The sequence below is a fragment of the Triturus cristatus genome, chromosome 4_1 (genome assembly GCF_964204655.1).
Source record: "Triturus cristatus chromosome 4_1, aTriCri1.1, whole genome shotgun sequence".
Taxonomy (NCBI): Eukaryota; Metazoa; Chordata; class Amphibia; order Caudata; family Salamandridae; genus Triturus; species Triturus cristatus.
Genome location: NC_140585.1, coordinates 634,575,459 through 634,602,971, shown reverse-complemented (window position 1 = coordinate 634,602,971; position 27,513 = coordinate 634,575,459). Strand labels below are relative to the sequence as shown.

General features: G+C 48.8%; 1 protein-coding gene across 1 annotated transcript in view; it reads left to right on the top strand.

The window, feature by feature from the left end:
- Positions 1–27,513, top strand: part of ZDHHC17 (zDHHC palmitoyltransferase 17) — a 505,513-nt gene that overhangs the window by 331,293 nt on the left and 146,707 nt on the right. The window contains exon 13 of the mRNA XM_085653012.1: positions 13,552–13,645. Within this exon, the coding sequence (XP_085509138.1) occupies positions 13,552–13,645 (94 nt within the window). The remainder of the gene's footprint in view (positions 1–13,551; positions 13,646–27,513) is intronic.

Below are 27,513 nucleotides of genomic sequence, written 5' to 3'. Positions count from 1 at the left end.
ATTCTTGCACTCTCTTAAGATACCACGCAGGATATGGCTATCTTTCAAAATGGTATTCTTGCAGTGGCAGGTTGGATGAATAATAACGGTCTCCGCCTGAATGCTACTAAAACTGAAATTCTGCTAATGGGCAAACATGTTCAGTACTGGGATGATCACAGGTGGCCTTCTTCTCTTGGTTCTTCCCCTAAGCCCAAGTCCTCTGTAAAAAGAAAACTTGGTAGTTTGGATGAACAACTCTTTGGCGTTTGAGGCCCAAGCTAAAACTGTAGCTGGTACCTGCTTTGGGCTCCTGAGAAGCCTCAAGTCCATCTTGGGTTTCTTTGATTTCTCCATTTGGCAAACCATAATTCAGGCGCTGATTTTGTCCTGCTTGGATTATTGTCATGTCCTGTGTCTGGGAGCCAATAAGTCAGTCATCAGAAGACTGCAGCTGACCCAAAATGCTGCTGCCAGGCTCCCTGTGTAAAAACATATCCACTTCAAGACTTTGTGTAATGCTCATAAGACCTGGTATTCCTGGGGGGGAGGGGCAATCCTGGCTAATCCTTTTTTTTCTTACCAGCCTTCTTGTCTCCTACGCTCTGCTGACCTCTACTTAGGTACAGCACCTCGAGTCAGGAGAGCGAGGGCGGGTGGGAGGACCTTCTGTGCTTTGGCTCCATCTCTTTGCAACTCCCTCTTAAGAAAATCAAGAACCACTTTCTCTTCAGAATATCTCTTAAGACCTGGCTTTTCTCTATCTAGCCTCTCTTTCTCTCCTCCCTTTCACCAGCTGCAGCGTGTATGTTGTCAGGTTCTAGAACTGTTTAGGGCAGCTATGCACTTTATAAAACCTTTTACATAACATCTTCTATGCACTTTATAAAACCTTTAACATAACATCTTCCAAGACCAGCTGGATCCTCTACAGAGCCATCCCATTTAGCACCCTGCCTCTCTGGCTTGAGGAACTTCTCTCCTATGGCTTTTTGCATAATGGCAATCGGGGTGTTTCCAGGCAGTACACAAAGTGCAGAAAAGAGCAAGCATTGGTAAAGTCAGAATGTGTCTTCTTTGCAACTTGTCGGATTGAACAATGCTTTGTTCCTCTAAAGCATTGATAAAAAGCAAAATGCTTGTTTTATTCCTATGAGGTGTGGGTGAGCAATGGATGGGCTGGTGGGCGGGCAAAGGAGGGGTGAGTTTTGCGAAGCAACATAGAGTTGGGGGTAAGGATAAAAAAAAATTATACCGGTAGGAGGAGAAAAATAGCACACGAGGGTAGGCTGTTTGCAGAGGAGAAGCATACGAGACAAAGTAATGACGGGAGTTGAGAGAAGCACATGAGGGTGAGAACTTGAAAACACATGCACTCTCATGTAGTGCTTAACGAAAATGAAAACTGTTGTTCCTTAAAATGGAGCAAAGTCAGGTGCTAAACTGCATGGGAGGGACACGCACAAGAAAAGGAAGGAAAGCCATTGAAAATAAAGCAAACAGATGAGTGACAAGAAAGTTAACCATTGAAAGCATTGGGAGGGCTTTAAGCCTACTGTAAGTTTTGTGTGTGGCTGAAGTGCTGTGTTAGGTGAAACAGGCATTCTCTGTCTACGCTTGGATGAGATCGACTGGCTTTTCTGGAGATGTCCAGAACACCTTGATGGACATGCCCTTTGATTGCCATTGCCTTTTTGGCGACAAAGTTGATAACCCTCTTCAGCGTTTCAAGGTCTCATAGGCTACGGCCAAGTCCTTGGGCCTCTTCATCTGCCCTGTGCAGTCTGCTTTTTGCCACTTTTGTGGCTACTGAAAGAGTGCCTCAGTACGTTCCGCCCAGAGCCACAGGCCAACGCAAGTTCCCCAACCTTCGTGCAGCCGGGGACGTGGGAACCACCGCCGTGGTTCAGGGAGCCAGCGGGGGGGCTAGTCCACCAACCCCCCTCTGCAGCATCCTCCAAACCTTCCTAGTCCGACATTTCAGGCCAGTGGGCGGCAGGATCCGCCATCACCTCCCCCACTGGCGCTCCATCACGTCGGAAAGCTGGGTTTGGAAATAGTCCGGAGGGGCTAATCCCTCCCCTCCAGTCATGCCACCTCGGTACCATCATATGTCGGAGGATCATCTGGGCCTTCTCCAACAAGAAGTCGCGGCTTTCTTGGCCAAGGGAGCCATCTAGCGCGTTCCTGCCCCAGAAGTAGGTTGTGGTTGTTATTCCCACTACTTTCTGGTACCCAAGAAGGACAAGGGTCTGCATCCTATCTTGGATCTCAGGAACGTCAACCGCTTCGGTTTCTCCGGAAGGAGAAGTTAAAGATGTTGACGCTTGCTCAGGTCTTGTCTGCCCTCGACCCTGGATACTGGTTGGTAGCGTTGGACTTGCAGGATGCTTACTTTCCCATCCCCGTCCTGCTGGCCCACCGGCGTTACCTGCGGTTGACGGTAGGCCACGAGCACTTTCAGTTTACATTGCTCTCTTTTGGCCTTAGCAGCGCCCCTCTGGTGTTCACGAAAGTGATGCTGGTGGTCTTGGCTCATCTGAGCAGATCAGGGGTTCCAGTCTTCCCCCCCCTATCTCAACGACTGGCTGTTGGAAGGCCGGCTCGCCCCTGGCTGTCGTCTCCCACCTCCAGACTACGGCCCACCTCCTGCATCCGCTGGGGTTCTCCATCAATGTGCCGAAGTCACACCTGATCCCCTCTCAGAAGCTGCTGTTCATCTGAGCAGTTCTGGACACGGCGCAGTTTTGGGTTTATCCTCCCGAACAGCGAGTCCAGGATATTCGGGCTATAATTCCGATCTTTCAGCCTCTATCCTGGGTTTCGGTCAGGATGACTCTGAGGCTGCATTGCCGCCTGCATCCTGCTTGTCGATCATGCCAGGTGGCGTATGCAGGCTCTGCAGTGGGATCTGAAGTTCCAGTGGGCGCAGCATCAGGGTAATCAATCCGATTGCGTCCAGATCTCGGAGGGCACTGCATGAAAGTTGCAGTGGTGGCTCATGAACCAGAATTGGGTCAACGGCAGATCCCTCTCTCTTCCCCAACCAGACCACACAGTGGTGACAGACGCATCCCTTCTGGGATAGGGCCCCCACATGGGAGATGCGGAGATCAGAGGCCTCTGGCCTCCAGCAGAGTCAAAGCACCACATCAACCTTCTGGAGCTTCGGGCTCTTCGTCTTGCACTCAAGGCATTCCTTCCCTCTGTCCGGGAAAGAGTAGTGCAGGTGTTCATGGACAACCCAACCACCATGTGGTACTGCAAAAAAAAAAAGCGGGGTGGGGTCGTGGACCCTATGTCAGGAGGCCCTCCGCCTCTGGACATGACTGGAACATCAGGGCATATCCCTGGTGGATCAACACCTGGCAGGTTCTCTGAACGCCAGGGCGGACAAACTCAGCCGCAGGTGCATGATGGATCACGAATGGTGTCTTCACTCAGAGGTGGTGCAAGGTCTCTTTCAACAGTGGGGAAGATGCTTATAACCTTGTTATAATGTGCAACTTTATCTGTGGTTTCATGCACCATCCAATCTAGCTTCCAAGTGTGTGAGAAATGTATTGAGGTATTTGTGTTCACCTGATTTGTACACTTCCTCATGCTTTAGGAAGGCTACAGTTTCAACCTTATTGCCTCATGGTATATAAGACATATATTCTTACATAGTTATTAACATAATCTTAACAGTCCTTTGTGGTTTTCTTCTGGGACGGCTCTTGTACTCCCTTGCACTTAAAACTACTAACTCAACAAATTTCCGAGTAGAACATTGATTGGATTTGAACAAGACCTTCAAAACAATACTGACTACCAACCATCCGGACCATATACTTGATAAAAGGTTAGTAAGGTGTACACCAGCATCTTGTCTAAGCTTGACGTGGTCATGGTCGAATACTGCTTATACCCAATCTACAAAATTAAACCAGTTAATCATCTCTGAAATGTTATGCCCTCATTTTTCAAATCGAATCCCTACCCCACCCTCTTTTGACTGTTATGATTGTTAGTAGCATATTCTGAGAATTTACACCTATGAATGACACCCAGCATTAAAAATCAGAATCTCAAAAATTCCAACATGTCTATGTGCAGCATGCATTACCAAGGAATTCTTCTCACTGTCCCCAGATATTGTTAGTTTAATCTAAACTTCTATAAATCAGTAACTTGTTCCATAGCAGCTGAAATGCTGTAATCAACTCTTTTGCAAAGCTCTCTGCAGACCATGCCGTCTTAAACCAACTATAAACCTTTTTCAAATCTACAATTTCCTACCAAGGTATTGGAAAGGGAGGTCAGAAAACAACTCTAAGAGCATTTGGAAAACCATAATGTTATGCATGCCCGGCAAATAGTAGAAGCGTAGAATTCGTGTTAAAAAAATGTCATATCTATAGATGAGAGCCATTTGTAAGCATTGAGCATCCTTTTCAAGCATTGATCATCCTCGAACGTTTTGGAGCACATTGTATGGTCATCAGATTCTACTTAACTGGCTGAAACAATGCACTTTTTTTGTCATTATGTGCTCTGCATGAGATTGTCTCTTACCTATTGAACAAAGACAACAAATAAACAGTGGCTCTTTTGAATCCAGTTGTGCATTAGTCCTCTATGGAGTACTTCAAGGGTCTTTACTTTCTCCGCTCTTATTCACTGTGTATATGCACCCCATTGGACAAGCTATCCCTGTTCAAGTGCTACGACTAGAATTCGCAATAGTCCGTGCAGATTAAAGAGCCTTGGCAAATCTCATTAGATGGGCCTGTAACTTTATTCACACTTCTGAAGGCTCACTGAGAGCGCTTTTAAGTCAGGAAACATTTAGGGCTGGTTTAAGGGAAAACCGTTTTAAAGAAAATGTAGAGACTGCTTTAGAGTTTTTTCAGTGCTCCATTAAACTCGTTCAGTCTTGATCTCAAGTACTTTTGACGTTTTACCTGAAAAAATCTAGATTTAGTTTTGATTTTGATAAAGCGCATTGTTCACAGCTATCCCATTATAAGCTATACATAGCTAGTATAGAATAAAATGCGAGTCCAGAATATTTGAGATTTACATTAGATCATAAAGTCAGGCGTTGCATCTTGATGCTGCGATTAAGGACTATACCATTAAAAGCCTTGACCAAAAACTGGAGAGGCACTTTCAATAAATAAGGCTCTTGTGATCGGTGTAGAGGAGGTGTTCAGGATATGGCGCATGTTTTATTAGTCTCTCCAAATAAACTCCTGGTTGAAGCCCGTAGCAGTTTTATAAAACCTTTATGTATTATAGTTTATATTTTTAGAACTAATGATCTGATCATGCCAATAAGAGTCCCACCAGATGAATTTGTATGCTCTAGTTTGTTTACCATTTTTAAAGCTTTTCTACCTCTGTTTTAAGATGTCAAATTTATGAATAATTTTATCATCTGTACTTTTGTAATTTTATATTGTGGATCACTGATGAGGTCTAAAACAATTTAAAAAAAAAAATATTTGCACCCCATTGGCCAGGACATCAATCTGTATCACATATTACCTCCATTTCCACATGTACACTAAGAATCCTCAGAACTTTCTTCATCTGCAGCGATGGAGCCAGCCAGTGTGATATGACATACTGTCTGTAACACACACTGTCCTGGAAGGACACTTTACTTGTTTGAGTGGGGGGGGGGGGGGGGGGGGAGGGAAGGTACTCTTCTTTGAAAATGGACCCAACCCTAATTCATTCTTCATATTCATATGGCCTTAAAACGTTCAGACAAGTCACTACCCTGACCAGCAACGCAAAAAGTATTGTTTGACACTGGAATACCCTTTGTGCCTCAGGTAAATCAACTTGACCACCAAAGACCATAACAAATCGAGAATTGCGACAGGAGTAGGCAGGGTATTGGGTGTTCAAAAATTCCCAGGGTATTTACTGGGATGTCATTTTGTAACCTGTCCCAAAAGAGTTTACCATATTTTCGTGAGCAAAACATGTGACTTAAGTCCCAGCAGAGCCCAGAGTGGACCAGCCCAAGCTTGAGTTTAACTGGTGTCCAATATTTTTTGTGAATGGTCCTAATGATACCCAGAAGATTTAATAGTTGTTAATGACTGGGTGTGTGAAGCCTTTTTACTGACTCAGGATATGAATGTTCAATACTGTCTAGGACCAGTACTGATACTCACTTTGGCTGGGCACGTTCAGAAACACTTCATATTCCACTTTAAGGTCATTACTCCCTGTGCATAATACCTTGAATCAGTTGTATTTATCATGGCATGGGCCCATTGGTTCCTAATATGGCCTGGTGACATTGTGTTTCCTTCAAAAATACCAATTAATGGACAGAATGCTGAACAATGTCATACATTCACCCCAGTACAGACATCTGGGCCTAATTCCATTGTTGTTTTGCTTCCCATGCCGTTCCAGTTTAGACCCAACCATTGTAAATCAGTCTTGACCCTGTTCCCCCATGGGAACAGTACAGCCCTTACTGCCATGCCAGGTCCTCTCTGTACTGGAAACCAGCATCCTAGAACCGGTTTAGGGGATTCACCCCTCATGTGGTTCCTTTAGGCATTGGCATTATGGCTTTGGCCCATTAAATGTCCTTTGAACATAGGATTATACAATGTTATAAAGAACAATTAATAACAAAGGCGCAAGTGTAGGCATACCAGCAGACCACTCTGTTTGCCCTTTTAATACTCTGTGGCGGTATTTCCGATTTACCATTTCTAAGTGTCCTTATATGTAAATATTAATGATTTCATTTTACTGATATTATAGAAGGTGTATTGTAATTTTGTATGTGTAAAAAAAAAATCAAGGTTATACAAATAGCATGATGTGGGTGTGACTTCTCCTTAGCTTGGTACCTGTGTTTTGTGCATTTCTTCTTTTGTGCTTTGTCTAGTAGACTACAAAAAAACAGCTTATCTGAAATAGACTATTAGTTATGGATTCCTCACCTTCGAATTACCCCCAAGCGCCAGACTCAATCCGGCAAATTTTTTCCTCAGCAGTACCACTGCGCGTCGATAGGTGGTGTTGGTCGACTCTGCGTTCGTCATTGGCATCGTGGTCGCTGAAAGGACATTGCGGTATCTACTTATACTTCGCCCACACGCGATGATGTCCGTTTTTTTTTTTTTTTGTGCCAGCCAGCGCAGATCGGGAGAGAGCGCTACCTGGAGTCATTTTTTGACTCAGTTTTTGCGACTTCGACTCCTTTTTTGAGGCGCTCGAATCTGGTGCACAGCTTCAAGGCTTGTGACTCCTATCGCAAATTGATGTTGGTTACGACCCGCGCATTGTGTGCCTTTGGTGCTTGGAGTGCAACCACGACTCGAAGTCGTGCTCCGACAGCCGGGCCATGAACCCAAACTCTTTTGGCAGCGGTCCCCAAAAGCTTCTCTAGGCCCAGCAGTCTGCTCCGCACCGTTCATGTTCCCGGTCGAGAGGGAGGACGCGGGACCGGTTGCGGCGCCACCACTCATCCTCGCAGTCTTCGTCTTCAGGTAAGTCAAACTACAAGAAGAAGGCGAAGAAGCATCGTCGCTCTTCGCATTCTCTCTGTCTGTTGGCAGACGTGACGCTGTAAGCGGAAGGTAGTCGTCTGGCTCGGCCCACGGAGCCTGTTGGGTCAACTCCAGCCTTTGCTCCCTTTCCGGGAGCCGGAGCGACCCCTGGCCAGCTTCGCAACTTTCACGAAGCCTTACATTCCATCTTTGGGCAGCCCGACTCCGCCGGCGTGCCCTCGGGCCCCGCGGGCTCAGCTGGGGACTCTAGGCCTTTGATGCCGGCAGCTTCGGTGCCGCAGTGCCCCCAAGGATCCAAGCCTGGATCCGGATTGGCACCGGTCGACCTCGTGACACCTCCTGCAGCACCAAATCTAGTGGCGACGCCTCCGGCCCCTCTGGCTCCAGTTGAGCCCCCAGCCGACGTCGACCCCAGCCTCCCCCTCGACGTAAACACTGAGCCGGACCGATGTCGGCCAACATCTGGACCTGTGCCAACCGGTACTTTTGTACCCCTGTTCTCCCCTGATGTTTCCTATCACCCTGAGTGGCTACCAGGAAAGGGTGAGTAGGACTGGGAGGGGTCTGTGGACCCTTTGGCAGACTAGTTAGAGGAACCGGACTGGAGAGAGGAGTTGGGTGATGCCAGCCATCTGGACACCTCCCCAGACCAGACATGCTTTCTCCCCCTACCATGGCTAGGGAGGGGGGTGCATCTTACGCAGTTGTGTTACGTAGGGCGGCCGAGGCCTTAAACCTCGAGCTTCCTACGGTGGCGGTCAGGACTAACCACCTGACCGAGGTGCTTCAGCCAGGAGCGGCCTCTTCGGAGCCCTTGCTGCAGTTCAATGAGGCCCTTACCGATGCCCGTTTGGGCACTTGGTCCAAGCCCAACACCGGGGCTCTTGTGGATAGGGTTATCGCCCGACGCCTCTTCCCGGCCCCGGGCGACCCCTTTTCCCTCTCTCACCACCCCACCCTTGAGAGCTTGGTAATCCAAGCCTCGACTTCCAAGGGCGCATTCCCTAACGTACCACGTCATAGGGAATCCAAGAAGCTGGACCACCTTGGGAAGAAGATGTTTTCTTCCTCCAGCTTGGGGCGGCTGTCAGTAAACACAGCATGTCTATTGGGCTGTTACTCCCACACGGTGTGGGACACAGTTGCGCAGGTGCTGCCACAGTGCGCGGAGGAGGCCCGGGCCTTACTGTCCCATGCAGTTGGTGAAGGGAGAGACGCAGCGAAGTTCACCATCCGATGTGGGCTAAACACCGCCGACTCACTACTCCGGACGATTTCCAAGTCGGTAGCCCTTAGACAATACAGCTGGTTGAGGTCTATTGGCTTTTCGGGTGATGTCCAAGCTATGCTTTTGAACATGCCCTTTGATGGCCGTCACTTGTTTGGCGACAAGGCGGACAAAGCGCTTGAGTGCTTTAAGGACTCCAGGGCTACGGCCAAGTATTTGGGCCTCGCATCCACCTCCCGCCCTGCGCAGTCTACCTTTCGCGGCTAATGGAGGGGGGTGCACCACCACGTTCTTCCCAGAGCTGCAGGCCTGTGCAAGCTGTCCAGCCTCTGCGCGGCCGGGGACGTTGGACCCACCGTCGTGGGTCTGGGGGCCAGCGGGTGGGCCAGTCCACCAGCCCCCTCCCCTACAGCAGCCTCCAAGCCCTCCTAGTCTGACCTTTCAGGGCCACTTTTTGCCAATTGGTTCGCCATCACCTCCCCCACTGGCTCACTATCACGTCGGACAGGTGGATTCTGCAGATAGTCCCAAGGGGCTGCTCCCTCCCCTTCGAGACTACTCCTCCATCCATGCCACCTCAGAGCCATCACATGTTGGAGGATTACTTGGCCCTTCAGCAACAGGAAGTAACGGCTCTCTTGGTCAAGGGAGCCATTGAGCGAGTTCCTGCCCCAGAAGTAGGTCGTGGTTGTTGTTCCCACTACTTTTTGGTGTCCAAGAAGGACAAGGACCTGTGTCCTATCTTGGATCTCTGGAATGTCAACTGCTTCCTCCGGATGGAGAAGTTCATAATGTTGACACTGGCTCAGGTCCTGTCTGCTCTCGACCCTGGAGACTGGATGGTAGCGTTGGACTTGCAGGGTGCTTATTTTCACATCATTGTCCTGCTGGCCCAATGGCGTTACATACGGTTCACGGTAGGCTACAAGCACTTCAGTTTACCGTGCTCCCCTTTGGCCTTACCAGCGCCCCTCGGGTGTTCACGAAAGGCGGTGGTCGCAGGTCATCTACGCAGATCAGCAGTTCCAGTCTTCCCCTATCTTGACGACTGACTTTTGAAGGCGGGCTCGCCCCAGGCTGTTTTCTCCCACCTCCAGACTACAGCCGACCTCCTTCATTCGCTGGTGTTCACCATCAATGTGCCAAAGTCCCACCTGATTTCCTCTCTGAAGCTCCTTTTCATCGGAGCAGTTCTGAACACAGTGCAGTTTCGGGTTAATCATCCCAAGCAGTGAGTCCTGGATATTCGGACTATGATTCCGATCTTTTAGCCTCTATATCTGGTTTCTGTCAAAATGACCCTGAGGCTACTGGGCCTCATGGCATCCTGCTGGTGGACTATGCCAGGTGGCATATGCGGGCCCTGGAGTGGGACCTGAAGTTCCAGTGGGCACCGCATCAGGGGATTCTTTCCGATTACGTCCAGATCTTGGAGGGCACTGCACGTCATTTGCAGTGGTGGCTAACGGACCGGGATTGGGTCAACGCAGATCTCTCTCCCTTCCCCAATTAGAGCTCACAGTGCTGACAGATGCATCACTGCTGGGGTGGGGCGGCCACATGGGAGAGGTGGAGATCCGAGGCCTCTGGTCTCCGGCGGAGTCCGGGCTTCATATCCGCCTTCTGGACCTTCGAGCAATTCGTCTTGCACTGAAGGCATTTCTTTACTCTCACGCGAAGCGTAGTGCAGGTGTTCACCGACAACACCACTGCCATGTGCTACTGCAATAAACAGGGTGGGGTGGGGTCGTGGACCGTATGTCAAGAGGCTCTCCACCTTTGGACATGGCTGGACACATCAGGGCATATCTCTGGTGGTTCAACACTTGGCAGGTTCTCTGAACGCCAGGGCGGATGAACTCAGCCACAGGTGCATAATGGATCACAAATGGCGTCTTCACTCGGAGGTGGTGCAAGGTCTCTTTCAGCAGTGGGGAGATCCTTGGTTAGATCTATTTGTCACCGAAGAGAACGCAAAATGTCAGCAGTTCTGCACGTTAAAATTTCCAAGGTGGCACTTGCTAAGCAATGCTTTTCGTCACGAGTGGAGTTGCGGTCTTCTAAACACCTTTCTGCCTCTACCACTACTGCCCAGAGTGCTGAAGAAGATAAAGTGCGACCGGGCCCAAGTCATTCTTGGCCACGAAGAGTCTGGTATCCCGAGCTATTACATATGGCCATCGATCATCCGATTAGACTGCCTTTTCGGGAGGATCTGCTGTCTCAGCAGCAGGCAACAGTCCTCCACCCGAACCTGTCCAGCCTCCACCTCCTTGCATGGAGATTGAGCGGCGACAGTTGACAGCTTTCGACTTTCCTCCCGAAGTATGTAATGTTATCTTGGCAGCCAGGCGTCCCTCCACCAAAACGGTGTACGCCTGTAGATGGAACAAGTTTGTGGCATTGTGCACATCATAGGCTGTGGATCCCCTTTCTGCCCCCTTTGAGAGGTTCTCCTCTTTATTCTTTCTTTGGCCCAGCAGGGCTCTGCTCTGGGCATTCTCAAGGGCTATCTTTCGACCATTTCGGCCTTCCTTCGTCTGCCTGACCAGCCTTCTCTTTTCAAGTCCCCTATTGTAAATCTTACTCACTTGTTTCCTCCAATCCCTTTCGTAATGCCGCAGTGGGACTTGAACCTGGTTCTCACGTATCTCATGTGCGCTCCTTTTGAGCCGCTACATACCTGTCCTCTCAGTCTTCTTACCCTTAAAACTGTCTTTATGGTTGCCATCACCTATGCTCGCAGGGTGAGTGAGCTTCAAGCCCTTTCTTCTAAACATTCTTTCCTGGCTGTTCATTGGACAAAGTTGTCCTTCGCACTAGGCCTTCTTTCCTTCCTTCCTTCCTTCCTTCCGTCCCAAAGTGGTTACCTCTTTCCGCATAGGACAGACCATCGCTTTGCCCACCTTCTTTCCGCATCCTAAAGAGAAACAGAGAGTCCACCACCTCGATCCAAAACATGTGCTTCGTTCTAACTGGATTGCACAAAACCATTCTGGGTGGATGACCCATTCCACCTGGGGGACGGCAGCCGCTACTGCTTTGGGACATGGGGTTCCCCTTCATGACATCTGCCAGGCAGCTATGTGGGCTTCCTTGTACTAAACACTACTGCCTGGACAGCCAAGTCCGGAGGGACGTTTTTTTGGCAGTTCAGTTCTCCAAGACTTCCTTGTGTGAACTTGGTTCGCTGACCCACCTCTAGGGTTGGTATTGCTGGAGTATATATTCTAAGGTGAGGAGTCCATGACTAATTGTCTCTTTCAGATGAACAAGTTACTTACCTTTGGTAACAATACATCTGTAAGAGACATAGATTTGTTATGGATTCCTCACCGCCCCACCCATCCTCCCCGTTCTGCGAGCTGACTTCTAGGGTAAGGGACTTCCTTTCAGGGCCCTAGTTTTTGTGCACCAGTGGTGAGTGTCTTGCATGGTTCTGCGCTTCTAGCGTAGAATGTCGTGTAAAGAACTGACGTTAGAGCGCAAGGGTGACATCGAAGTAGATACCGCAACGTCGTTCCGGCGACCGCGACGCCAACGACTAACGCGGAGTCGACCAACGCCACCTATCAACACTAAGGGGTACTGCTAAGGAAAAAATTCTCCGGATCCAGTCTGACGCCTGGGGGTAATTCTAAGTTGAGGAATCCATAACTAATCTATGTCTCTTAAAGATCTATCGTTACCGAAGGTAAGTAACTTGTTCTTTTATGCAAAATCCTAGATCTTTTATTCCTCCCATAAATTTGCTTAGTCATGTTCAAACTAACGGAAAAATGTTTTAGAAGTAGGTCAATGACCATTGATGAGAGAAATCTTGTTGTATTACAATTTTGACATAGGTGACTCCTGGTTCCTATCAGAGATTGTGAGGGTGGATTACAGTGTAGATTAATCTCCAAGTTTTTCTGTGTCAGCAAAACTTCAAAATAAATTTCTAGTTGTAGTACTGATTACACATAGATTGCTTAGTTTGTCAATTCCCCATAAGATCTTTGGTCTTATGTTCATTGAGCCTTTAGTGTAATATCTTCCGAAAACCTTTGGCCATCTAAAAATACCATCACTCTGTCTTACCTAGACTGTTGTCAGTTTATCATGCGACTATATAGTAAGATCTTCCTATTTTACAATCTGTATACTAGAAGTGGGATCTACGCTTAGTTTTGTGTAATGTAGTTTCAAATCGGTCAATGTAAATCACAAATAGGGACAGCAAGGTGTATTCATGTAGATGTCTGCGTATTGTAAATCATTAAGCCAGTTTACTATTGATTTAGTTTCCTGACCATGGATTATTACAGACTAGTTATTATAAATGCACGTAGTAATTATATTGATCTGTTTCACATTTGTATACTTTTCAAAATTATGTCAGGAATCTAAATGCCTGATTTTCTTTGACATTAATTACTGTTCGGAGACTGGAAGTGTGTTAAACCATTGCTGACTCTTATTTAGATCAGTACCAATCTGTAAATTGGTGCTCTGATGCATACATTTACAGTCATTGCTTTCTTACTGATGAAATATGACCTTATATATTTGAGTGCATAAAGTAGAATCTGACCTAAACTCTCAATCTAATATAAACATCTTTAATGGCAAGAGGTATAGATTTTCTCTTAAACTAATATGTCTCCTACCCGGAGAGTTTATTGGAAATGGCCATCAATGCTTCGCTTGTGTGGTAGGTTTATAGTCATCATTTATCATTGCTTCTATTCCCAAATTGATTCCACTTTGTTTCAAAATTGACATTTTTTTAATGTTTAATTTTTAACTATCTCCATTAACATGTATTTACAGATACGGAAGCCAGTGAGGTCCAAGCATTGTGGTGTATGCAATCGATGCATAGCAAAGTTTGACCACCACTGTCCTTGGGTGGGTAACTGTGTAGGTAAGTGAAAGAGAGATTCATTTCTAGTGTTTTCTTAATTTTATCTGCTAGATGTTCAGAACCGTGACCACAGCAGAAAATTAATTTTATGTCATTGAATTGAATTTCAAGTTCAGTATTTCTAAGTAGCAAGATCAAACTCATTAGTCTGTTGTTCTGTATTAAGATTTTGCATCTGCCTCTAGACTGAATACGTGTTGAAAAAGCCAATACTTGGCATCAGATGAGCAGAAAAACTACCTCTCTCCTGTATTCTCATATTCTGATGATTTCCGTGTCCGTTTAGTGATGCACAGGCTTATCCTTGAATTAGTGAAGAGCAGCTGTACACAAACTCTAAGCTGTCTTTTAAAGGACTTGGGATCAATCAAAAAAGAAAAGGGATATAAAGGGTACCTATCTGTGGAATTTTACCAAGACCTATCAGGCATTTAGTTTCCATAAGAGAACTGTGCCAGAGAGTACTGAAAACCTTAAAAAGTGGCAGTTTAAAAGTAAAGAGAAACATTTTGAATTTGTAAAGATGAAAACAAATGTGTGGTATTTAACATGCTCAAATGAGGATAAAAAAGATCAAATAATTTCTGAAGAGTTCGTATAGCTCCTATAATAGTTATACAGGATCTGTGTGTTTAGACAGCATACACTGTAGGATTGGTGACAGACTGACTCTGAACACCCCTACCGGGTATGTTGGCCCTTTGTACCAACTAGCTCCCAGTGCCACTAGAATCTCCTCTTACTAAGGAGAGAATAGTTCTTGGCAACCATCGAACATGACCAGCCTGATCCCTCAGGACTGTGGAAACAATATACTGCTTTTCGCTCAGTCATTCGTGCCTACTTAGTTTTTCTCAGAGAGATACACAGAATAAACAGGCTGGACGTTTTCAATAAGTATTTATTGAACAGTTGTTATTCTGGTGTAGAATAAATGAGCTGCAACAACCGTTAGACAGTATAAGATATAAATTATTAGCAGTACTATAAAGGTAAATGGACCGTATAGCTCTACCATCTTACAATATTCATGAATACATACGAGTATATAAAACACATGATAAAAAAGATGTGTACTCCTACGATGCCTTCCTAACTAGATGTACCTATGTGTACCTAGCATGTGTACGAGTGTTAAGCCAAGAATCCCCCTAGGATTTAGTCAACCCAATTACCCGAAGTGAGAGACTGTGGGACCCCGTCTTGGTCTCGAGTTGGACACCCTGCAAGGGATGTTAGACCACTGCGAGCTGGGGTGTCTGCATGCAGTAACCTCAGCGTCTCTGGTCCGTGTCCGCTGGGAAGTCTCGGTCTCCTCTCCCTGTCTTAGTAAGATGTGATGTATATATACCTATAGGTCTCCCCAGGGGTCCTACCTCGCTGTATTACTGTGTTGGCCTAAGGATGCCGTTGGGCATGAACCTTATACATAGATATTATACAAGAGATGGTAGTCCTGCTGTGCTTCCGAAAATCCTCATGCATAATGTATGAGATTTCAAACTAGGGAAAACCCGCGTTCTGAATGCAGTGTCGTATCTAGGTAAAATGCCAGTCCCTGTAAACCATTAGAAGTGTAATGTAGGGAAGAATATAGGCGAAGGGTAATGAAGTAACTGGGGCCTATATTTTGGTACCTATATGGAATATAACAAAGAGGTTTGTGAATAACATAACCAAACAAGAATTTATTAATTTTGATTAAAAACATCAGTAATGCGGTCTCACACACAAGCAAACTATTTCATAAATAGTATATAATCAATATCAATGAAAGAAAAATTCATAAAGTTGGAAAGCTTTAAAAAATGTTAAGTTTTGATGGGCACTGCTAACTGCAGATTCCTCACCTTCAGGATATCCCTAGGTGCTATTCTGCATCCGGTAGGTGGTGCAATGTGGCTCCATGTTTACTTCCTAATGCTCTGGAAGTGAGTGAACAGAGCCACGTATAATCGCCATCACTGTGTACTAATGTCCGTTCCTTTCTTTCCATGCTCTTTAATGCTGATGTGGAGCTATGCTCCCAGTTAGATCAGTCTTCTGACTACACCAAAAACCTTTTTCATAGTGTGCTAGGGGACAATTTCACCACCCCAAATTGCAGGATTCAAGCTGTGCTGAGATTGCAGTAAGCAGGTGTGTGACTTAGATGACACAAGGTAGGTCTGTAGACCTCTGACCACCTGGTCTGAATATTGCTGTTCGCTCTCGCAACTTCACCGTAGAGTGCCTGCCCCCAGTGCTACGAGGTTTGGTGTTCAAAGCTTCTGTGCCTATTCCTGCTCATCTCCACTACTGTGGTTACTCTTCTTAATCTTCCTTTCTGTCCCTTCCTTTTTTGCCTCTTTGCCTTTTTTCCTTTGCCTCTTTGCCTTTTTTCCTTTGCCTCTTTGCCTTTTTCTTCTGCCTCTTTGCCTTTTTCCTTGTTCCTGTATTTTCTACCACTCCTTTCCCATTTTCGCCCTGCTGCCCCCACAGCCCCTCCTTCCCTCTATCTTCCTAGCTTGTACTGCGCTCCCCCGACTCCTACTAAATGGGGGCCACGCGCAGCGGGTGCGCCGAAGGCAATCCCATCTGCGGCTCTCCACGTCCAGCGCCAGGGACCCTGGTCCCCCAACCCGCCAGTGCTACAGCTCCTCGGTGCTCTATGCATTCAACACCGGTAAGGACAACAACTGCAAGCTTTCATTACCAATCAACACCCACGGACTCTTCACCAGCCACCACTGTGTCCACTCCTTCACCGAGACCCAGGACCCACTGCAACTCACCCGGAAGGACTGCCCCAAACGCTCCCAAATCCAACCTCCGACAGAGCACCTAAACTGACGGGCCCACAGACCTGATGGAACAACTTCACTTCAAAATACAGACCAACCCCACAACCACCCTCTAAGGCACCCTCATCTACAGTCCCCCTCACCTTGCGCACCTTTCTCCAACTCCATCACCGACATCATCGCCCAGCAAGCCATCACCTACACCGACTACACCTTACTAGGGGACCTCAACTTCCACCTCGACAACCTTCAAGAGCCCAACTCCTCCTCCCTCCAAGAGCCCAACTCCTCCTCCCTCCTGGACAACCTCCTCAACATCGGACTCAAACAGATCGTTCCTGAACCCACTCACTTAGCAGGACACAAATTTGGCCCCATTTGCACAGCAGGAAACTCCATCACCTTCAGCCATACCTCCAAACTCCCATGGACGGACCATCATTGCGTCCACTTCTTCTTCCAAACTAACATCACCCGCAAACGACCACTCCCGCTCCACTGCAGAAGTTGGACAAAGATTTCCGACGACCAGCTTACCACCTCCCTCAGCAGCTCTGCTCCCACCATCACTGACGACGACCCAACCACCGCTGCCCGAACCCTGCACAATTGGATCACGACTGCGCCCACACCACCGCCCCGCTCAAGAAAACCACCAACCCACACGCCAAGGGAGCCAGCTGGTTCTCCACCGAACTCCAGAACGACATCAGACCTCGACAACTTGTAAGCAGCCACCGCCGCCCACCGCAAGCTCATCAGATACACAAGGAAGAAAGCACTCCAGGACAGACTCTCTGCCCACGCATAACATAATAGCAAGGAATTTTTCGGCATCATGAAAGAGTTCGCCCAACTCAGCAGTGAGACAACCGACATCTCCCATCCCATGACCTCTGCAACAGAATGTTATGTTATTTGATGTTATGTTATTTGATTTTGTATAGCGCTCAGATGCCGCAGCAAAGAGGCGTCCTGGCGCTTTGGAGATAGGAAAACACAACACCACAGAAATAACCAGAGGGGAAGAGACTAGGCTATGGAGAATAGGAAGGTTTTTAAAGACTTCCTAAAAAGGAGCAGGTCCGGAATAGCACGAAGAGAAGCAGGCAGTGAGTTCCAAAGGGTGGCTGACCACACCGAAAAGGAACGACCACCTATTCGCGCTTTCTTAAAACGCGGAACGATAGCTAAATTGGACCCTGCAGATCGGAGGGATCTAGAAGGAACATAATGGAGAATAGTCTGGGTGAGAATGGGAGGGGAGGCTAACTTGAGAATTTTAAATGTTACGCAGAGTGCTTTAAACTTAATTCTCTGGCCTACTGGTAACCAGTGAAGATCTTGGATGGTATGACGAACAGAAGCAAACTTAGGAAGACCGACCAGCATTCTGGCCGCAGCATTTAGAACCCGCTGAAGGCGGGCTAGTTCTGCCTGATTAACACCCAGAAGCAGAGAGCTGGCATAATCCAGTCTGGTAAGAACCAGAGCTTGCACAATGATCTGTCTGGTGTCTGCGTCAAAAAATTTAAAAATGGGCCGAAGGCACTGCAAGGCACCGAAACAGGTGCCAGCTACACTTTCAGTATGGGGGGTGAAGGAAAGTTTATCGTCAATCCATACACTCAAATTTCTAACTTCAGCTACAGGAATGGGAACAGGACCCAACTCCAATGGCCACCCATTGTCTCCCCATATCCCAGTTTCCTTACCAAAGATGATAACCTCGGTCTTGGAGGCGTTGAGTTGGAGTCTATTTTCCGCCAACCAGCCTGCCACTGCCTTAAGAGCTGACTGAAAGGTAGAGGCATCCATAGTGGAGTCACCATTAAGTGCCACCGCCAGCTGCGTGTCATCGGCGTATGACACCATGGTGAGACCAAAACTACGGGCTACCTCCGCCAATGGCTGAACATATAGATTGAATAAGGTAGGGCTGAGAGCCGAACCCTGCGGAACACCCTGGGGAATGGGGCGAGGGGCAGAGACATAGGGCGGTAAAGATACCTTGAAGGTTCGATCCATAAGAAAGGAGCGAAACCATTCAAGAGCCAACTCTCCAACTCCTGCCTCCCCAAGACGCTGCAAAAGAATGTGGTGGGAGACCGTGTCAAAGGCGGCACTGAGATCCAATAGGATCAGTGCCGCCGTCTGACCCCGGTCCAGCAATTTCCTAATATGCTCCACCACCACCAGAAGAGCAGTCTCGGTACTGTGGCCCGCGCGAAAACCATTCTGAGATTTATCCAGTATATTGGCTTCCTGCAAATGAGAGGAGAGAATGCAATTCACGTGAGCCTCAGCTAATTTGGCCATCCAGGGGAGGAGGGAGATGGGACGGTAGTGTTCTAATTTTGCAGGGTCAAGGGAGGGTTTTTAAGAATAGGTATGACGGTCGCCTGCTTCCAAGCAGTGGGGACACTACCAGTGCTAAGAGAGAGATTAATAAGGCTATGCATAGCCGGATAACAACACTCAGCACTATTGGCACCAGCGTTGTGCTGAGAAGAGATGCCCTTTGATGTCTCTAAGCTCTTCTGAGATTGAATAATGTTGGCACTGGAACAGTTTAAGGACAATCATTTGACTATTTCTGGGACTGTTGACACCATCGGAACAATTTCCTCACAAATACTGAAATTTCAGGGACTATTCCAAGGGGCTAGCTTACAGAGAACACAAGCACCTCCCAGAGTGTACTACAGCAACCGAACCAGTCCATTAGAGGCTGCAAATGTAGCACAGGTACAAATTGTTCAAACCAGCAGAGGCACCAGTTCTCAAATTCTTCTTTCCCTGCTGTAGTGCCCAACAACCTGCTTTAGTTTGCTCTCTCAGAAAGAGGCAGAAGACAATTACTCCTTATCTGAATATCCATCCCGTCGGACAGATGGCGCCTACATATTGTTCATAGGTGCTATGCCCTTCTCTTCATCTCCCCACTTTGCCTCTCTCCCACGCCAGAACAACTTCCAGCAGAGAGGTTTGTAATACTTATGCAGGAGGTCACCCTTCTGTTTTCCAAGGGTGCCATTGAGTGGGTACCAGCTTCTGAGAAGGTGCAAAGATAATACTCATCTGATAGAGACGACTAGCCGCAGATTCCTTAACCTAGAATTATCCCCAGGCGTGAGACTGGATCAGGAAAACCTTTTTTTCTTGCCACAGCAACCCTGCGCGCCGGGGGCAGCACCACGGAACTCTGCCCTGATGTCGTCCACGGGGGTGAAATCAGCGAGGTCACATAAGCCCCACCCCGGCGCGCTGACATCAGTTTTCTTCTTTTCCGCATGCCACGCTGATCTGGATTACCTCTGCTCACCTGTTTTCAGGCCTTCCCTCATTTTGGTGGGAACTGTGTGCAATGCTTCGGGCTTCAAAACCTGTGCTGAGTGTGCGCGTTCGATGTCGGCGACGGATCCTAACCCCATTTGCATGTGGTGTTTGGGCGAACACCATGACTCCACGGACTGTGACGCCTGCCAGCAGCTCCATCCCAAGTCCCGGCGGGAGCGCTGGTTGAACATGCACTCGGCCTGCCTGTCCAGGTCGGCCTCGTCACCGCGTCTGTCCCCAGAAGGGTCCAGGACTCTCCGCTTCCGGCTGTGCCGCCGCCATCCCCCGCGGCTCCCTGGCCGTCGCGTGCCGGTGGGTAAGTCTGCTAGTCTGCCTCTGGGGCCTGGTCCTCAGTTGGCGGAGGGCGCAGGTTCCTCTCGGGACGTGCCTCCTCGGACGTCTGCTCCCTATCCGCAGTTTCCCGGCATGGGGGCATCCAGGGCTCAGCTGGAGGCCTATGCTGCGGCTTTACAGGCCTCCTTGCGCCCCACCCCTCCCCCCTGAGACTTCTGCGGTCCCCTCGCCTTGCGCAGTGCCGGCTGCGGAGTCGCTGCCAGGTGCGGCTTCAGGAGCGAGTGATGTGATGTCTCCGGAGTGTGGCCCTTTGGAGTTCCCCTCTTCGACCCACGGCGCTCCCGCCTCGCCGCAAAGCCCCACTTGGGGCTCGCCCCCGGGTTCCCTTCGGTCCTCTGGACAGGCGGTTGCCTTCCTGGGGGCTGAGCTGGCGCCGGTTCGGCGCCAGCGGCTCTCTACCTCGGGCCGGATGGCGCCACGGGTTGAGGCCGGGTCTGAGATCACCTCCCCACGTCCCTCACCACCGGGGATGGGCCCCTCTGGGGTCGTTCCGGCACCTTTTCTGAGCCGCTCCTTGTCTGCTTCGCCGACCCCACCCTTGCCTCTTGCGCGACAGGTGGTACTGGAGGTGGATTCGACCCTTCGGGTGGACGTGACAGCGCCGGTGGCGGATGCTCCGGCCCCCGTGGCCGGCTCGGCGTCAGCGCATCGACTCTTCCCCGGACGCTCCTTCTTCGGATGCTTGACGTCTTCTTGTCTGTTCCTCACCCAAGTCCGGGTGCCGCATTTTGGCCTTCTCTCTGGCACATTCTGGGGCTAGCTCTACCCCGTCCCCGCAGCCGCGTGTCCCGGGACCACTGTTCCGCCCCTTGCGCAGGGCTGCTCCTGCGGTTTCCCCGTCTTCTCCAGAGACCCCTCAGGATACTCACTCGTCGGTGGGGTTCCCGCCCTTTCTGTGCAGGCCTTTCCCTCCTCAGGCGGGGCGTGGGGACGGGCGGTGCAGCTTGCAGCCTTCGCCCACAGACGACTTGCTCTCGCCCTTGCGCGGTCCTTTGGAAGCGAGCGTCGCCTTTGTCTGGGCTATCGCCACGGCCACTGGGATTTTGCAGATGGGCCACCCGATCGTGCCGGTGCCTCCGGCCATTTGTTGGAGGTTCTCCACCAGGGCTTTGGTGGGGGGAGCCTTTGCTTCCTTTTGAAGCTTCGCTCCATGATTCCCATCCCTCTGCCCAGGGCCCTGTTCTTCAATCTGCCTTTCCGTCTTTGCCCTCGGTGTTGCTCCCACTGTCGCGGGAGGCCCGTTGGTTAGACTCTTGGGGGCGTAATGTTTTTGCATCTTCAAGCGTCGCTTTGCGTGTGCTCAACATGCTCTGTGTTTTGGCTAGGGCTACCTCTGCCCTCTGGGATTTCATGGAGTCCCTTCTATCTCGCACCTCTGGGGACGGTGTTGTGGCGGACTTGCGGCGCAATGTGCTCGATGGTCGTGAGTTGGCGTTGTTTGTTTTGCGATAAGCTCTGTATGTCGCGGACTCCGTCGCCCTTGCTATGGCATGTTCGCTTGCCCTCCGCCGCCGTGCCTGGTTGCGGGATGGTATCTTCCCGGAAAATATCCAGGAGCGATTGGTTGATTTACCCTTTTACGGAGTCCTTCTGTTTAACACTCACGCGGATTCTGCAATTCAGCGGCTCCTTGCAGGACTCCGTCCTCCTCCTCCTCCTCCTCCTCCTCCTCCTCCTCCTCCTCCTCCTCCTCCTCCTCCTCCTCCTCCTCCTCCTCCATGAGCCTTAGTGCTCGGTTCTTGTGTGTTCTTTGGGAGGCGTTTCTCCCGTTGCTCCGTTGGAGCTCTGTCTTTCGTTGCGTCTGGTTTTGGTTGAAGTCTGCCTTGGTGGCCTTTTATTGGCCCTTCTGCACTTTGGTTGCTGGTACAGCCCTTCAGCCTTGTGGTTTCCTGCCTCTTGAGGTTCTTGTGGCTCGTCCGGGTCGCTGGTGTGTATGGGTTTAGGTTTGAGTGCGCCTTCAAGGTCTTGCTGTTGCCCTTGTTGTGCCTTTGGCTGCTGGTTCAGCCCTTCACCTTCTTGGTACGTCTTCTTTTGGCTACTTGGTAAGCCGCCTGTGGTTATGTCTACAGGAACCCCTTTTCGTTCTTCCTCTGCTGCAGGGTTTTGCCCCTAAGAAGTGTCTCCCCTGGTTTTATTGGGGTTGTGTCATACCCCAGGTGGGGTACTGGTTGACTATTGTGTAGTCCTCTTTTTAGTCTGATTGCTGTGGCTGCCTTCTTGGGTTCCCTTGTGACCCTGTATGCCGCCTGGGGCGGCATTTCTTCTTTTTCTTTCTCGGTTTCAGGCTCTTGGGCGGCCTTCGGCCTTCCTTTGGTGGAGTCGTGCCTGTGGTTCCGCCTCGGTTCTTGCTGTCGGGTTGGTCTCGGCTTGCGTTGGCGCGGCTGGCCCCCCCTTCTGGGGCTCAATTCCGGGTCGTTCCCCTTGAACTGCTGCCCTGGTTCCTCCGGGGTTCTGCCGCTGGGTCGACTTTTTCTGGGGCCTCTCCTCGAGTTCTCTTCCTTCGGCTTCGCCTTGTGCTCCGTTCTGTGCGCCTTTGCGGCTAGGGCCGGTTGTGAATCACTGAGGGTTGTGTTCCTTCTCAGGGGACCGTGGTGTGTCTCCGATGACTTTTCTTCTTTTCTGCTGGGGTCTGGCGTGCCTATGCCTCCTTCGCAAGTCTGCGCCTCTTGGCTGTGTGCCGTTCTTGTCTTGTCTTCTGCCGTGCGGCGCCTCTCTGCTCCGCCGTCCTTTCGATGGGGGTGGGGGTGCGCGCTCCTTTGGGGAACTCTGCCCCTCTTTTCCCTCTGCCTCATGGCTTTCAGCAGGGGGGTTCTTCGCTCCTCTCTGTGCCAGCGACCCCTTTGCCTGGTGGGGCTGGTCTGTTCCTCCTTGCCTCATGATGCATCCCCTGTTGGGGCTCTGTGTTCTGTTGAACTGGTGGGTTCTTCTCGCAGTCCCTCTTCCCCTCTGGGTATGGCTAGGGTATCTATTCTACATTTAGGAATCTCCGGCTAGTAGTCTCTATCAGATGTACCAGTTGGTGTATCTGGTAGAGACGATTCTAGCTGCAGATTCCAGAACGATCCGCCCTTCCTCCCTGTTCTGCGAGGTCCCTTTCTGCTGGGCATTCGGCACTTGCCCCCTTTTGGGTGGCCTGGTCGCTACTGGTGCCCCTCCCCCTTGGGTTGGGCTTGCTTTTGCCTCTCTAGGGTGCCTTTGCCCTCTCAGGTCCCCTGTTTGCTTTCTTCCTGGTGGAGGAGCGCTCTGGTTGGTCTTTGGGGTGGATTCTTGTGTCCTTCTGTGTCCCCTGCTTCTGGGGCTTTCTCCTCCCTCACAGTGTTCTGGATTGGAGTTTTCGGGGCTGTGGCTCGGTCCCTGGCCATTGCCGGGTCTCATGTGCCTTGAAGGGATTGTCTAGGGTCTTGTGGTCCCTTGTCCATTTTGGACTTCTTCCCCTTTATTGTTCCTGGATATGGCTGCGGTCTTCCTTCGTCTGCTTGCCCTTCTTGTAGGTCTTTGGGTTTCTCTGTCCCCTGGGTGGGTGTCTCCCTCCCCTTGTAGGGCTGTCCTTTTCGGAATACAGATTTGGTCTTTTTGGTCATGGTGCTCTGCTCTGCAGTGCGGGCACTGCCTTTGTGGTGCTGTTTGGTCACCGTGGATTGCTTGCTTTGTTTTTCTTTTTTACTACTTTATTGCACACTGTTCTCATACTCTCACGGTTTTTGTTTGCACTGACTCTGCGTGGTAGCGTTGAAAAGTTCTCCGAAGCAAACTGATGTCAGCGTGCCGGGGTGGGGCATATGTGACCTCGCTGACATCACGCCCATGGATGACATCAGGGCAGAGTTCTGTGGGGCCGACCCCGGCGCGCAGTGTTGCTGTGGCAAGAAAAAGGTTTTCTGGATCCAGTCTCACGCCTGGGGATAATTCTACGTTAAGGAATCTGCGGCTAGAATCGTCTCTACCAGATACACCATTACCAAAGGTAAGTAACTGGTACTTTACTTACTTGTTCTGACGGGACGGCAGCCTCCTACCTATTCTTGACCTCTGCCCACTGAACGCCTTTCTGAGGATAGTGCTCATTCTGGCTCAAATACTGTGAGCTCTAGCAGCAGGAGACTGGATGGTGTCCTTAGTCTTGCATGACGAAATTTTCATATAGACGTCCTACAGGAAAGTGATGGCTGTGATCGCTGCTTATCATCCGATTAAGATTCTACATATTCCCGTACATCAACGATTGGTTGCTGAAGGCTGACTCTCTGCGGTTGCTGAAAGTTTGCTCTATGCTGTCAGTTGTAGACCACCTCATAAAGTCATTGGGTTTTACCATCATTGAGCCCATGTCCCACCTGAGCCCTAGACAGACGATTCTGTTCATCCGGGCAGTTTTGGACACTGGGGCATTCAAGGCCTTTCTTCATCTGTACTAAATCTGGGGCATTCAATATATGATCCCAGTGTTTCAGGATCAGACCCGAGTTTCAGAGAAGATGGCTCCAAAGCTTCTTCGTCTCCTGTCCTTATGTATCTTCCTTATCCTGAACACCAGGTGTCTTATGTGGATCCTGCAGTGAATCTTCCTACTCTGTTTAGATCTTGAAGCAGAAGGTACTGGATCTGCATTGGTGGCTGACCGGCCATCTGGAAAAGGTGCACATCAGAGGCCTCTCATATCTGTCGGAGAGCTGGCTTTATGTCTACCTTTTGCAGCCTTGGGCGATTTGTCTGGCACTAAAAACCTTCCTGCCACCCATAAGTAGGAGCTGGTGCAGGTCTTCATTCATGGAAAACACTACTGCCACGTGGGACTGCAAGGTGCAGTAGAGTTGTGGCCTTGGTGCCAGGAGGTGCTAACCTTTGGAGGTGTCTGCCTCAGTAGAATAGATTTCTGGTTCCCAACAACTTGGCTGGGTTCCTTGAATGTCACTGCGTACAAACGGAGAGGCATCACTTGGCGGATCACAAGTGGCACCTTAACCCCAGGGGGGTGCTGGACATCTTTGATCAATGGGGTATGCACTAGCTAGCCCTCTTCACCAATGTTGAGAATGAGCAGCGTCAGCAATTCTGCAACATGGAGTCTCTCCAAGACACTAACAAACAACACATTCTCGCTCGAATGGATGGACAGACTGTACACATTTCCTTTGCTACCTTGAGTTCACAAGAAGATTCTGAATGTGGGTTTTCTCCAAGGCAGTTGCAAGACGAATTCTCCTGCCTGGTAAGGATGGACTGGCTCCTGTATGTATTTCTTCTGCTGCTCCTCCCACCTCGAGCTCTGAGGAAGATCAAGACTGAGCCTGGCACTCATTCTCGTCACCCTAGGCTGAGCCACTAGAGTGTGGTTCCCAGAGCTCCAGAGCATCAGTATTTGTCCTTCATTCAAACTTCCACCTCGGGAAGACCTCTGTCGCAGCAACACGGTAGATTCCTGCATCCGAGTTTAAGCAGCAGCAACTAAATTTGTTTGACTTTGCAACTGAGATGGTTGATGTCATCCTTGTACCCAGATGCCATTTTGCTAATCTGGTTATTTGTCAGCCGTTTTGACTTTGCTGTGTTTACCTGACCATCATCTTTAACTCACAAGTTGTAATGCATTTTATAAAAGGTTTGATGGATGCACCTCCCCCTCCACCACCAACCATTTGTTCTACCCCAAAAGGACTTGAACTTGTTGTTGACTTTTCTCATTCGCACCATTTGAAACCTATGCACAATGGCTGGTTAAGTCCCCAAACACTTCCTTTTTGCAGTTATTTCTGTACAATGCATGAGTGAACTGCAGGCACTTTCTGTGAAGCAGCATCTCTTTTTGTGCACAAATGTATATGGAGGACCATGATGCCTTCCTCCTGAAGCTTGACTCCCTTCCATGTTGGTCTGTGGACCACTTTGCCAGCGTGTTTTGGCCTGTCAGGGCTTTTGTCGTAATACATATGTGACATTCAAACCAGGCCTGATTGTATGCCAACATTAGAACACTTGGAGTATGTGTTTGGCACACTTAGAGGCTAGAAAACAAATATATCTAGCCATGTATAGGATACACGAGACCGCTGACTAGCCTCTTAGTTCATTAACAGCACTATCATCAAGGCAGGGGCAGGAATGCTTCTCAAAACATGTTTAAAAACTATCCCTTTCAATAAATACAAACCTGAAGTGATACCACACTTATTTGCAGTCAGCAGATCTTCCATTGAAAGGGCCACAACATTTCCCACTGATGTGGTTTTACTGATAAAACAATAAAGTGTATAATGTTTGGAAATCCAGTTTTTGTAAATATTTCTCATTTGGGCATCCCCAAATAGTGTTCAGATTTGTTTTGTTCCTATTTTAATCTTTGTTTGTATCGCACTTCTGAATTACCAAAAAAAAATCTAATTCCTGATATTTTTTTAAACACTTCATTAACAACCTGTTCAAATGTTGTGTGTTAGAAAAAAAAGCCTGACATCTTACAGCGTCTTGTTTCATGATGGTGGTCAGACAGCTCACTTGGCAGAAACCTGTAACTGATAAGAGAGAGAAAAGTAAACACAGATTTCCAGGATAAAAAAACAATTCGTAATAAACTGACATTTGACCTCTGTCCTTAAACAGTCAGCAAATGTCACTGTAAAAACAAGATTTAAAGGAGTATTTATTATTGCTCATTCACTTTCTGAATTAACACACCTGTTCCTTCCAGAACGGACGAGTAGGAGGTAAAAATAGCTGGAACTGACACAATCTGACTCGCCATAGTGAGTAGATTTTTCAAGGCCTGGCAAAAATATCCGTGCTGCAGCCTGGCAGATTTCTAAACAAAAAAAAAAAGCACTACTCATAATTAAACCAATGTAATATCTTTGACCCTGGTGGAACAGGTCCGCAGGACTCCAGGGGCAGCTTCTTGTTCAGTGCATGCCAGATTTTAATGCAAAGGACTATCTGCCTCTCCAGGGTCCTCTTCTGCAACTCCAGGTCCTTCTTTGCCTGCGAAAATCTCGCAAAGAGCTGGTCATGCACACAATGAACCTTTGTACGATTGATAAAAAAGCTCAGTGCTCTCTTAGGGTTAAATCAATGGAGTCTCTCGACCTCCTCCAAGGAGTGAGACTGTCATGGGGCACAACCTAGTAGATCGCTTAAGCCCCATAAGGAATTTAACTTAGCACATCCTCTTCAGAGAAAAGCACAACTGCCATGTATGCTCCTTCAGTTAAGGCGTAGCTCTAATCTTGAGGGCCAGTTTTGTACATAGATACAAAATACTACCATGCCCCCTAGAAACCGTAGAGACACACTGCTGTTTGTATTTTATAATTAAAGGCTTTTATGCACTATTCATACATAATAAACCTTCTGCATCAGGATGATAAATATTAAAGTAATCTCTAATTTCTCTATTAGATT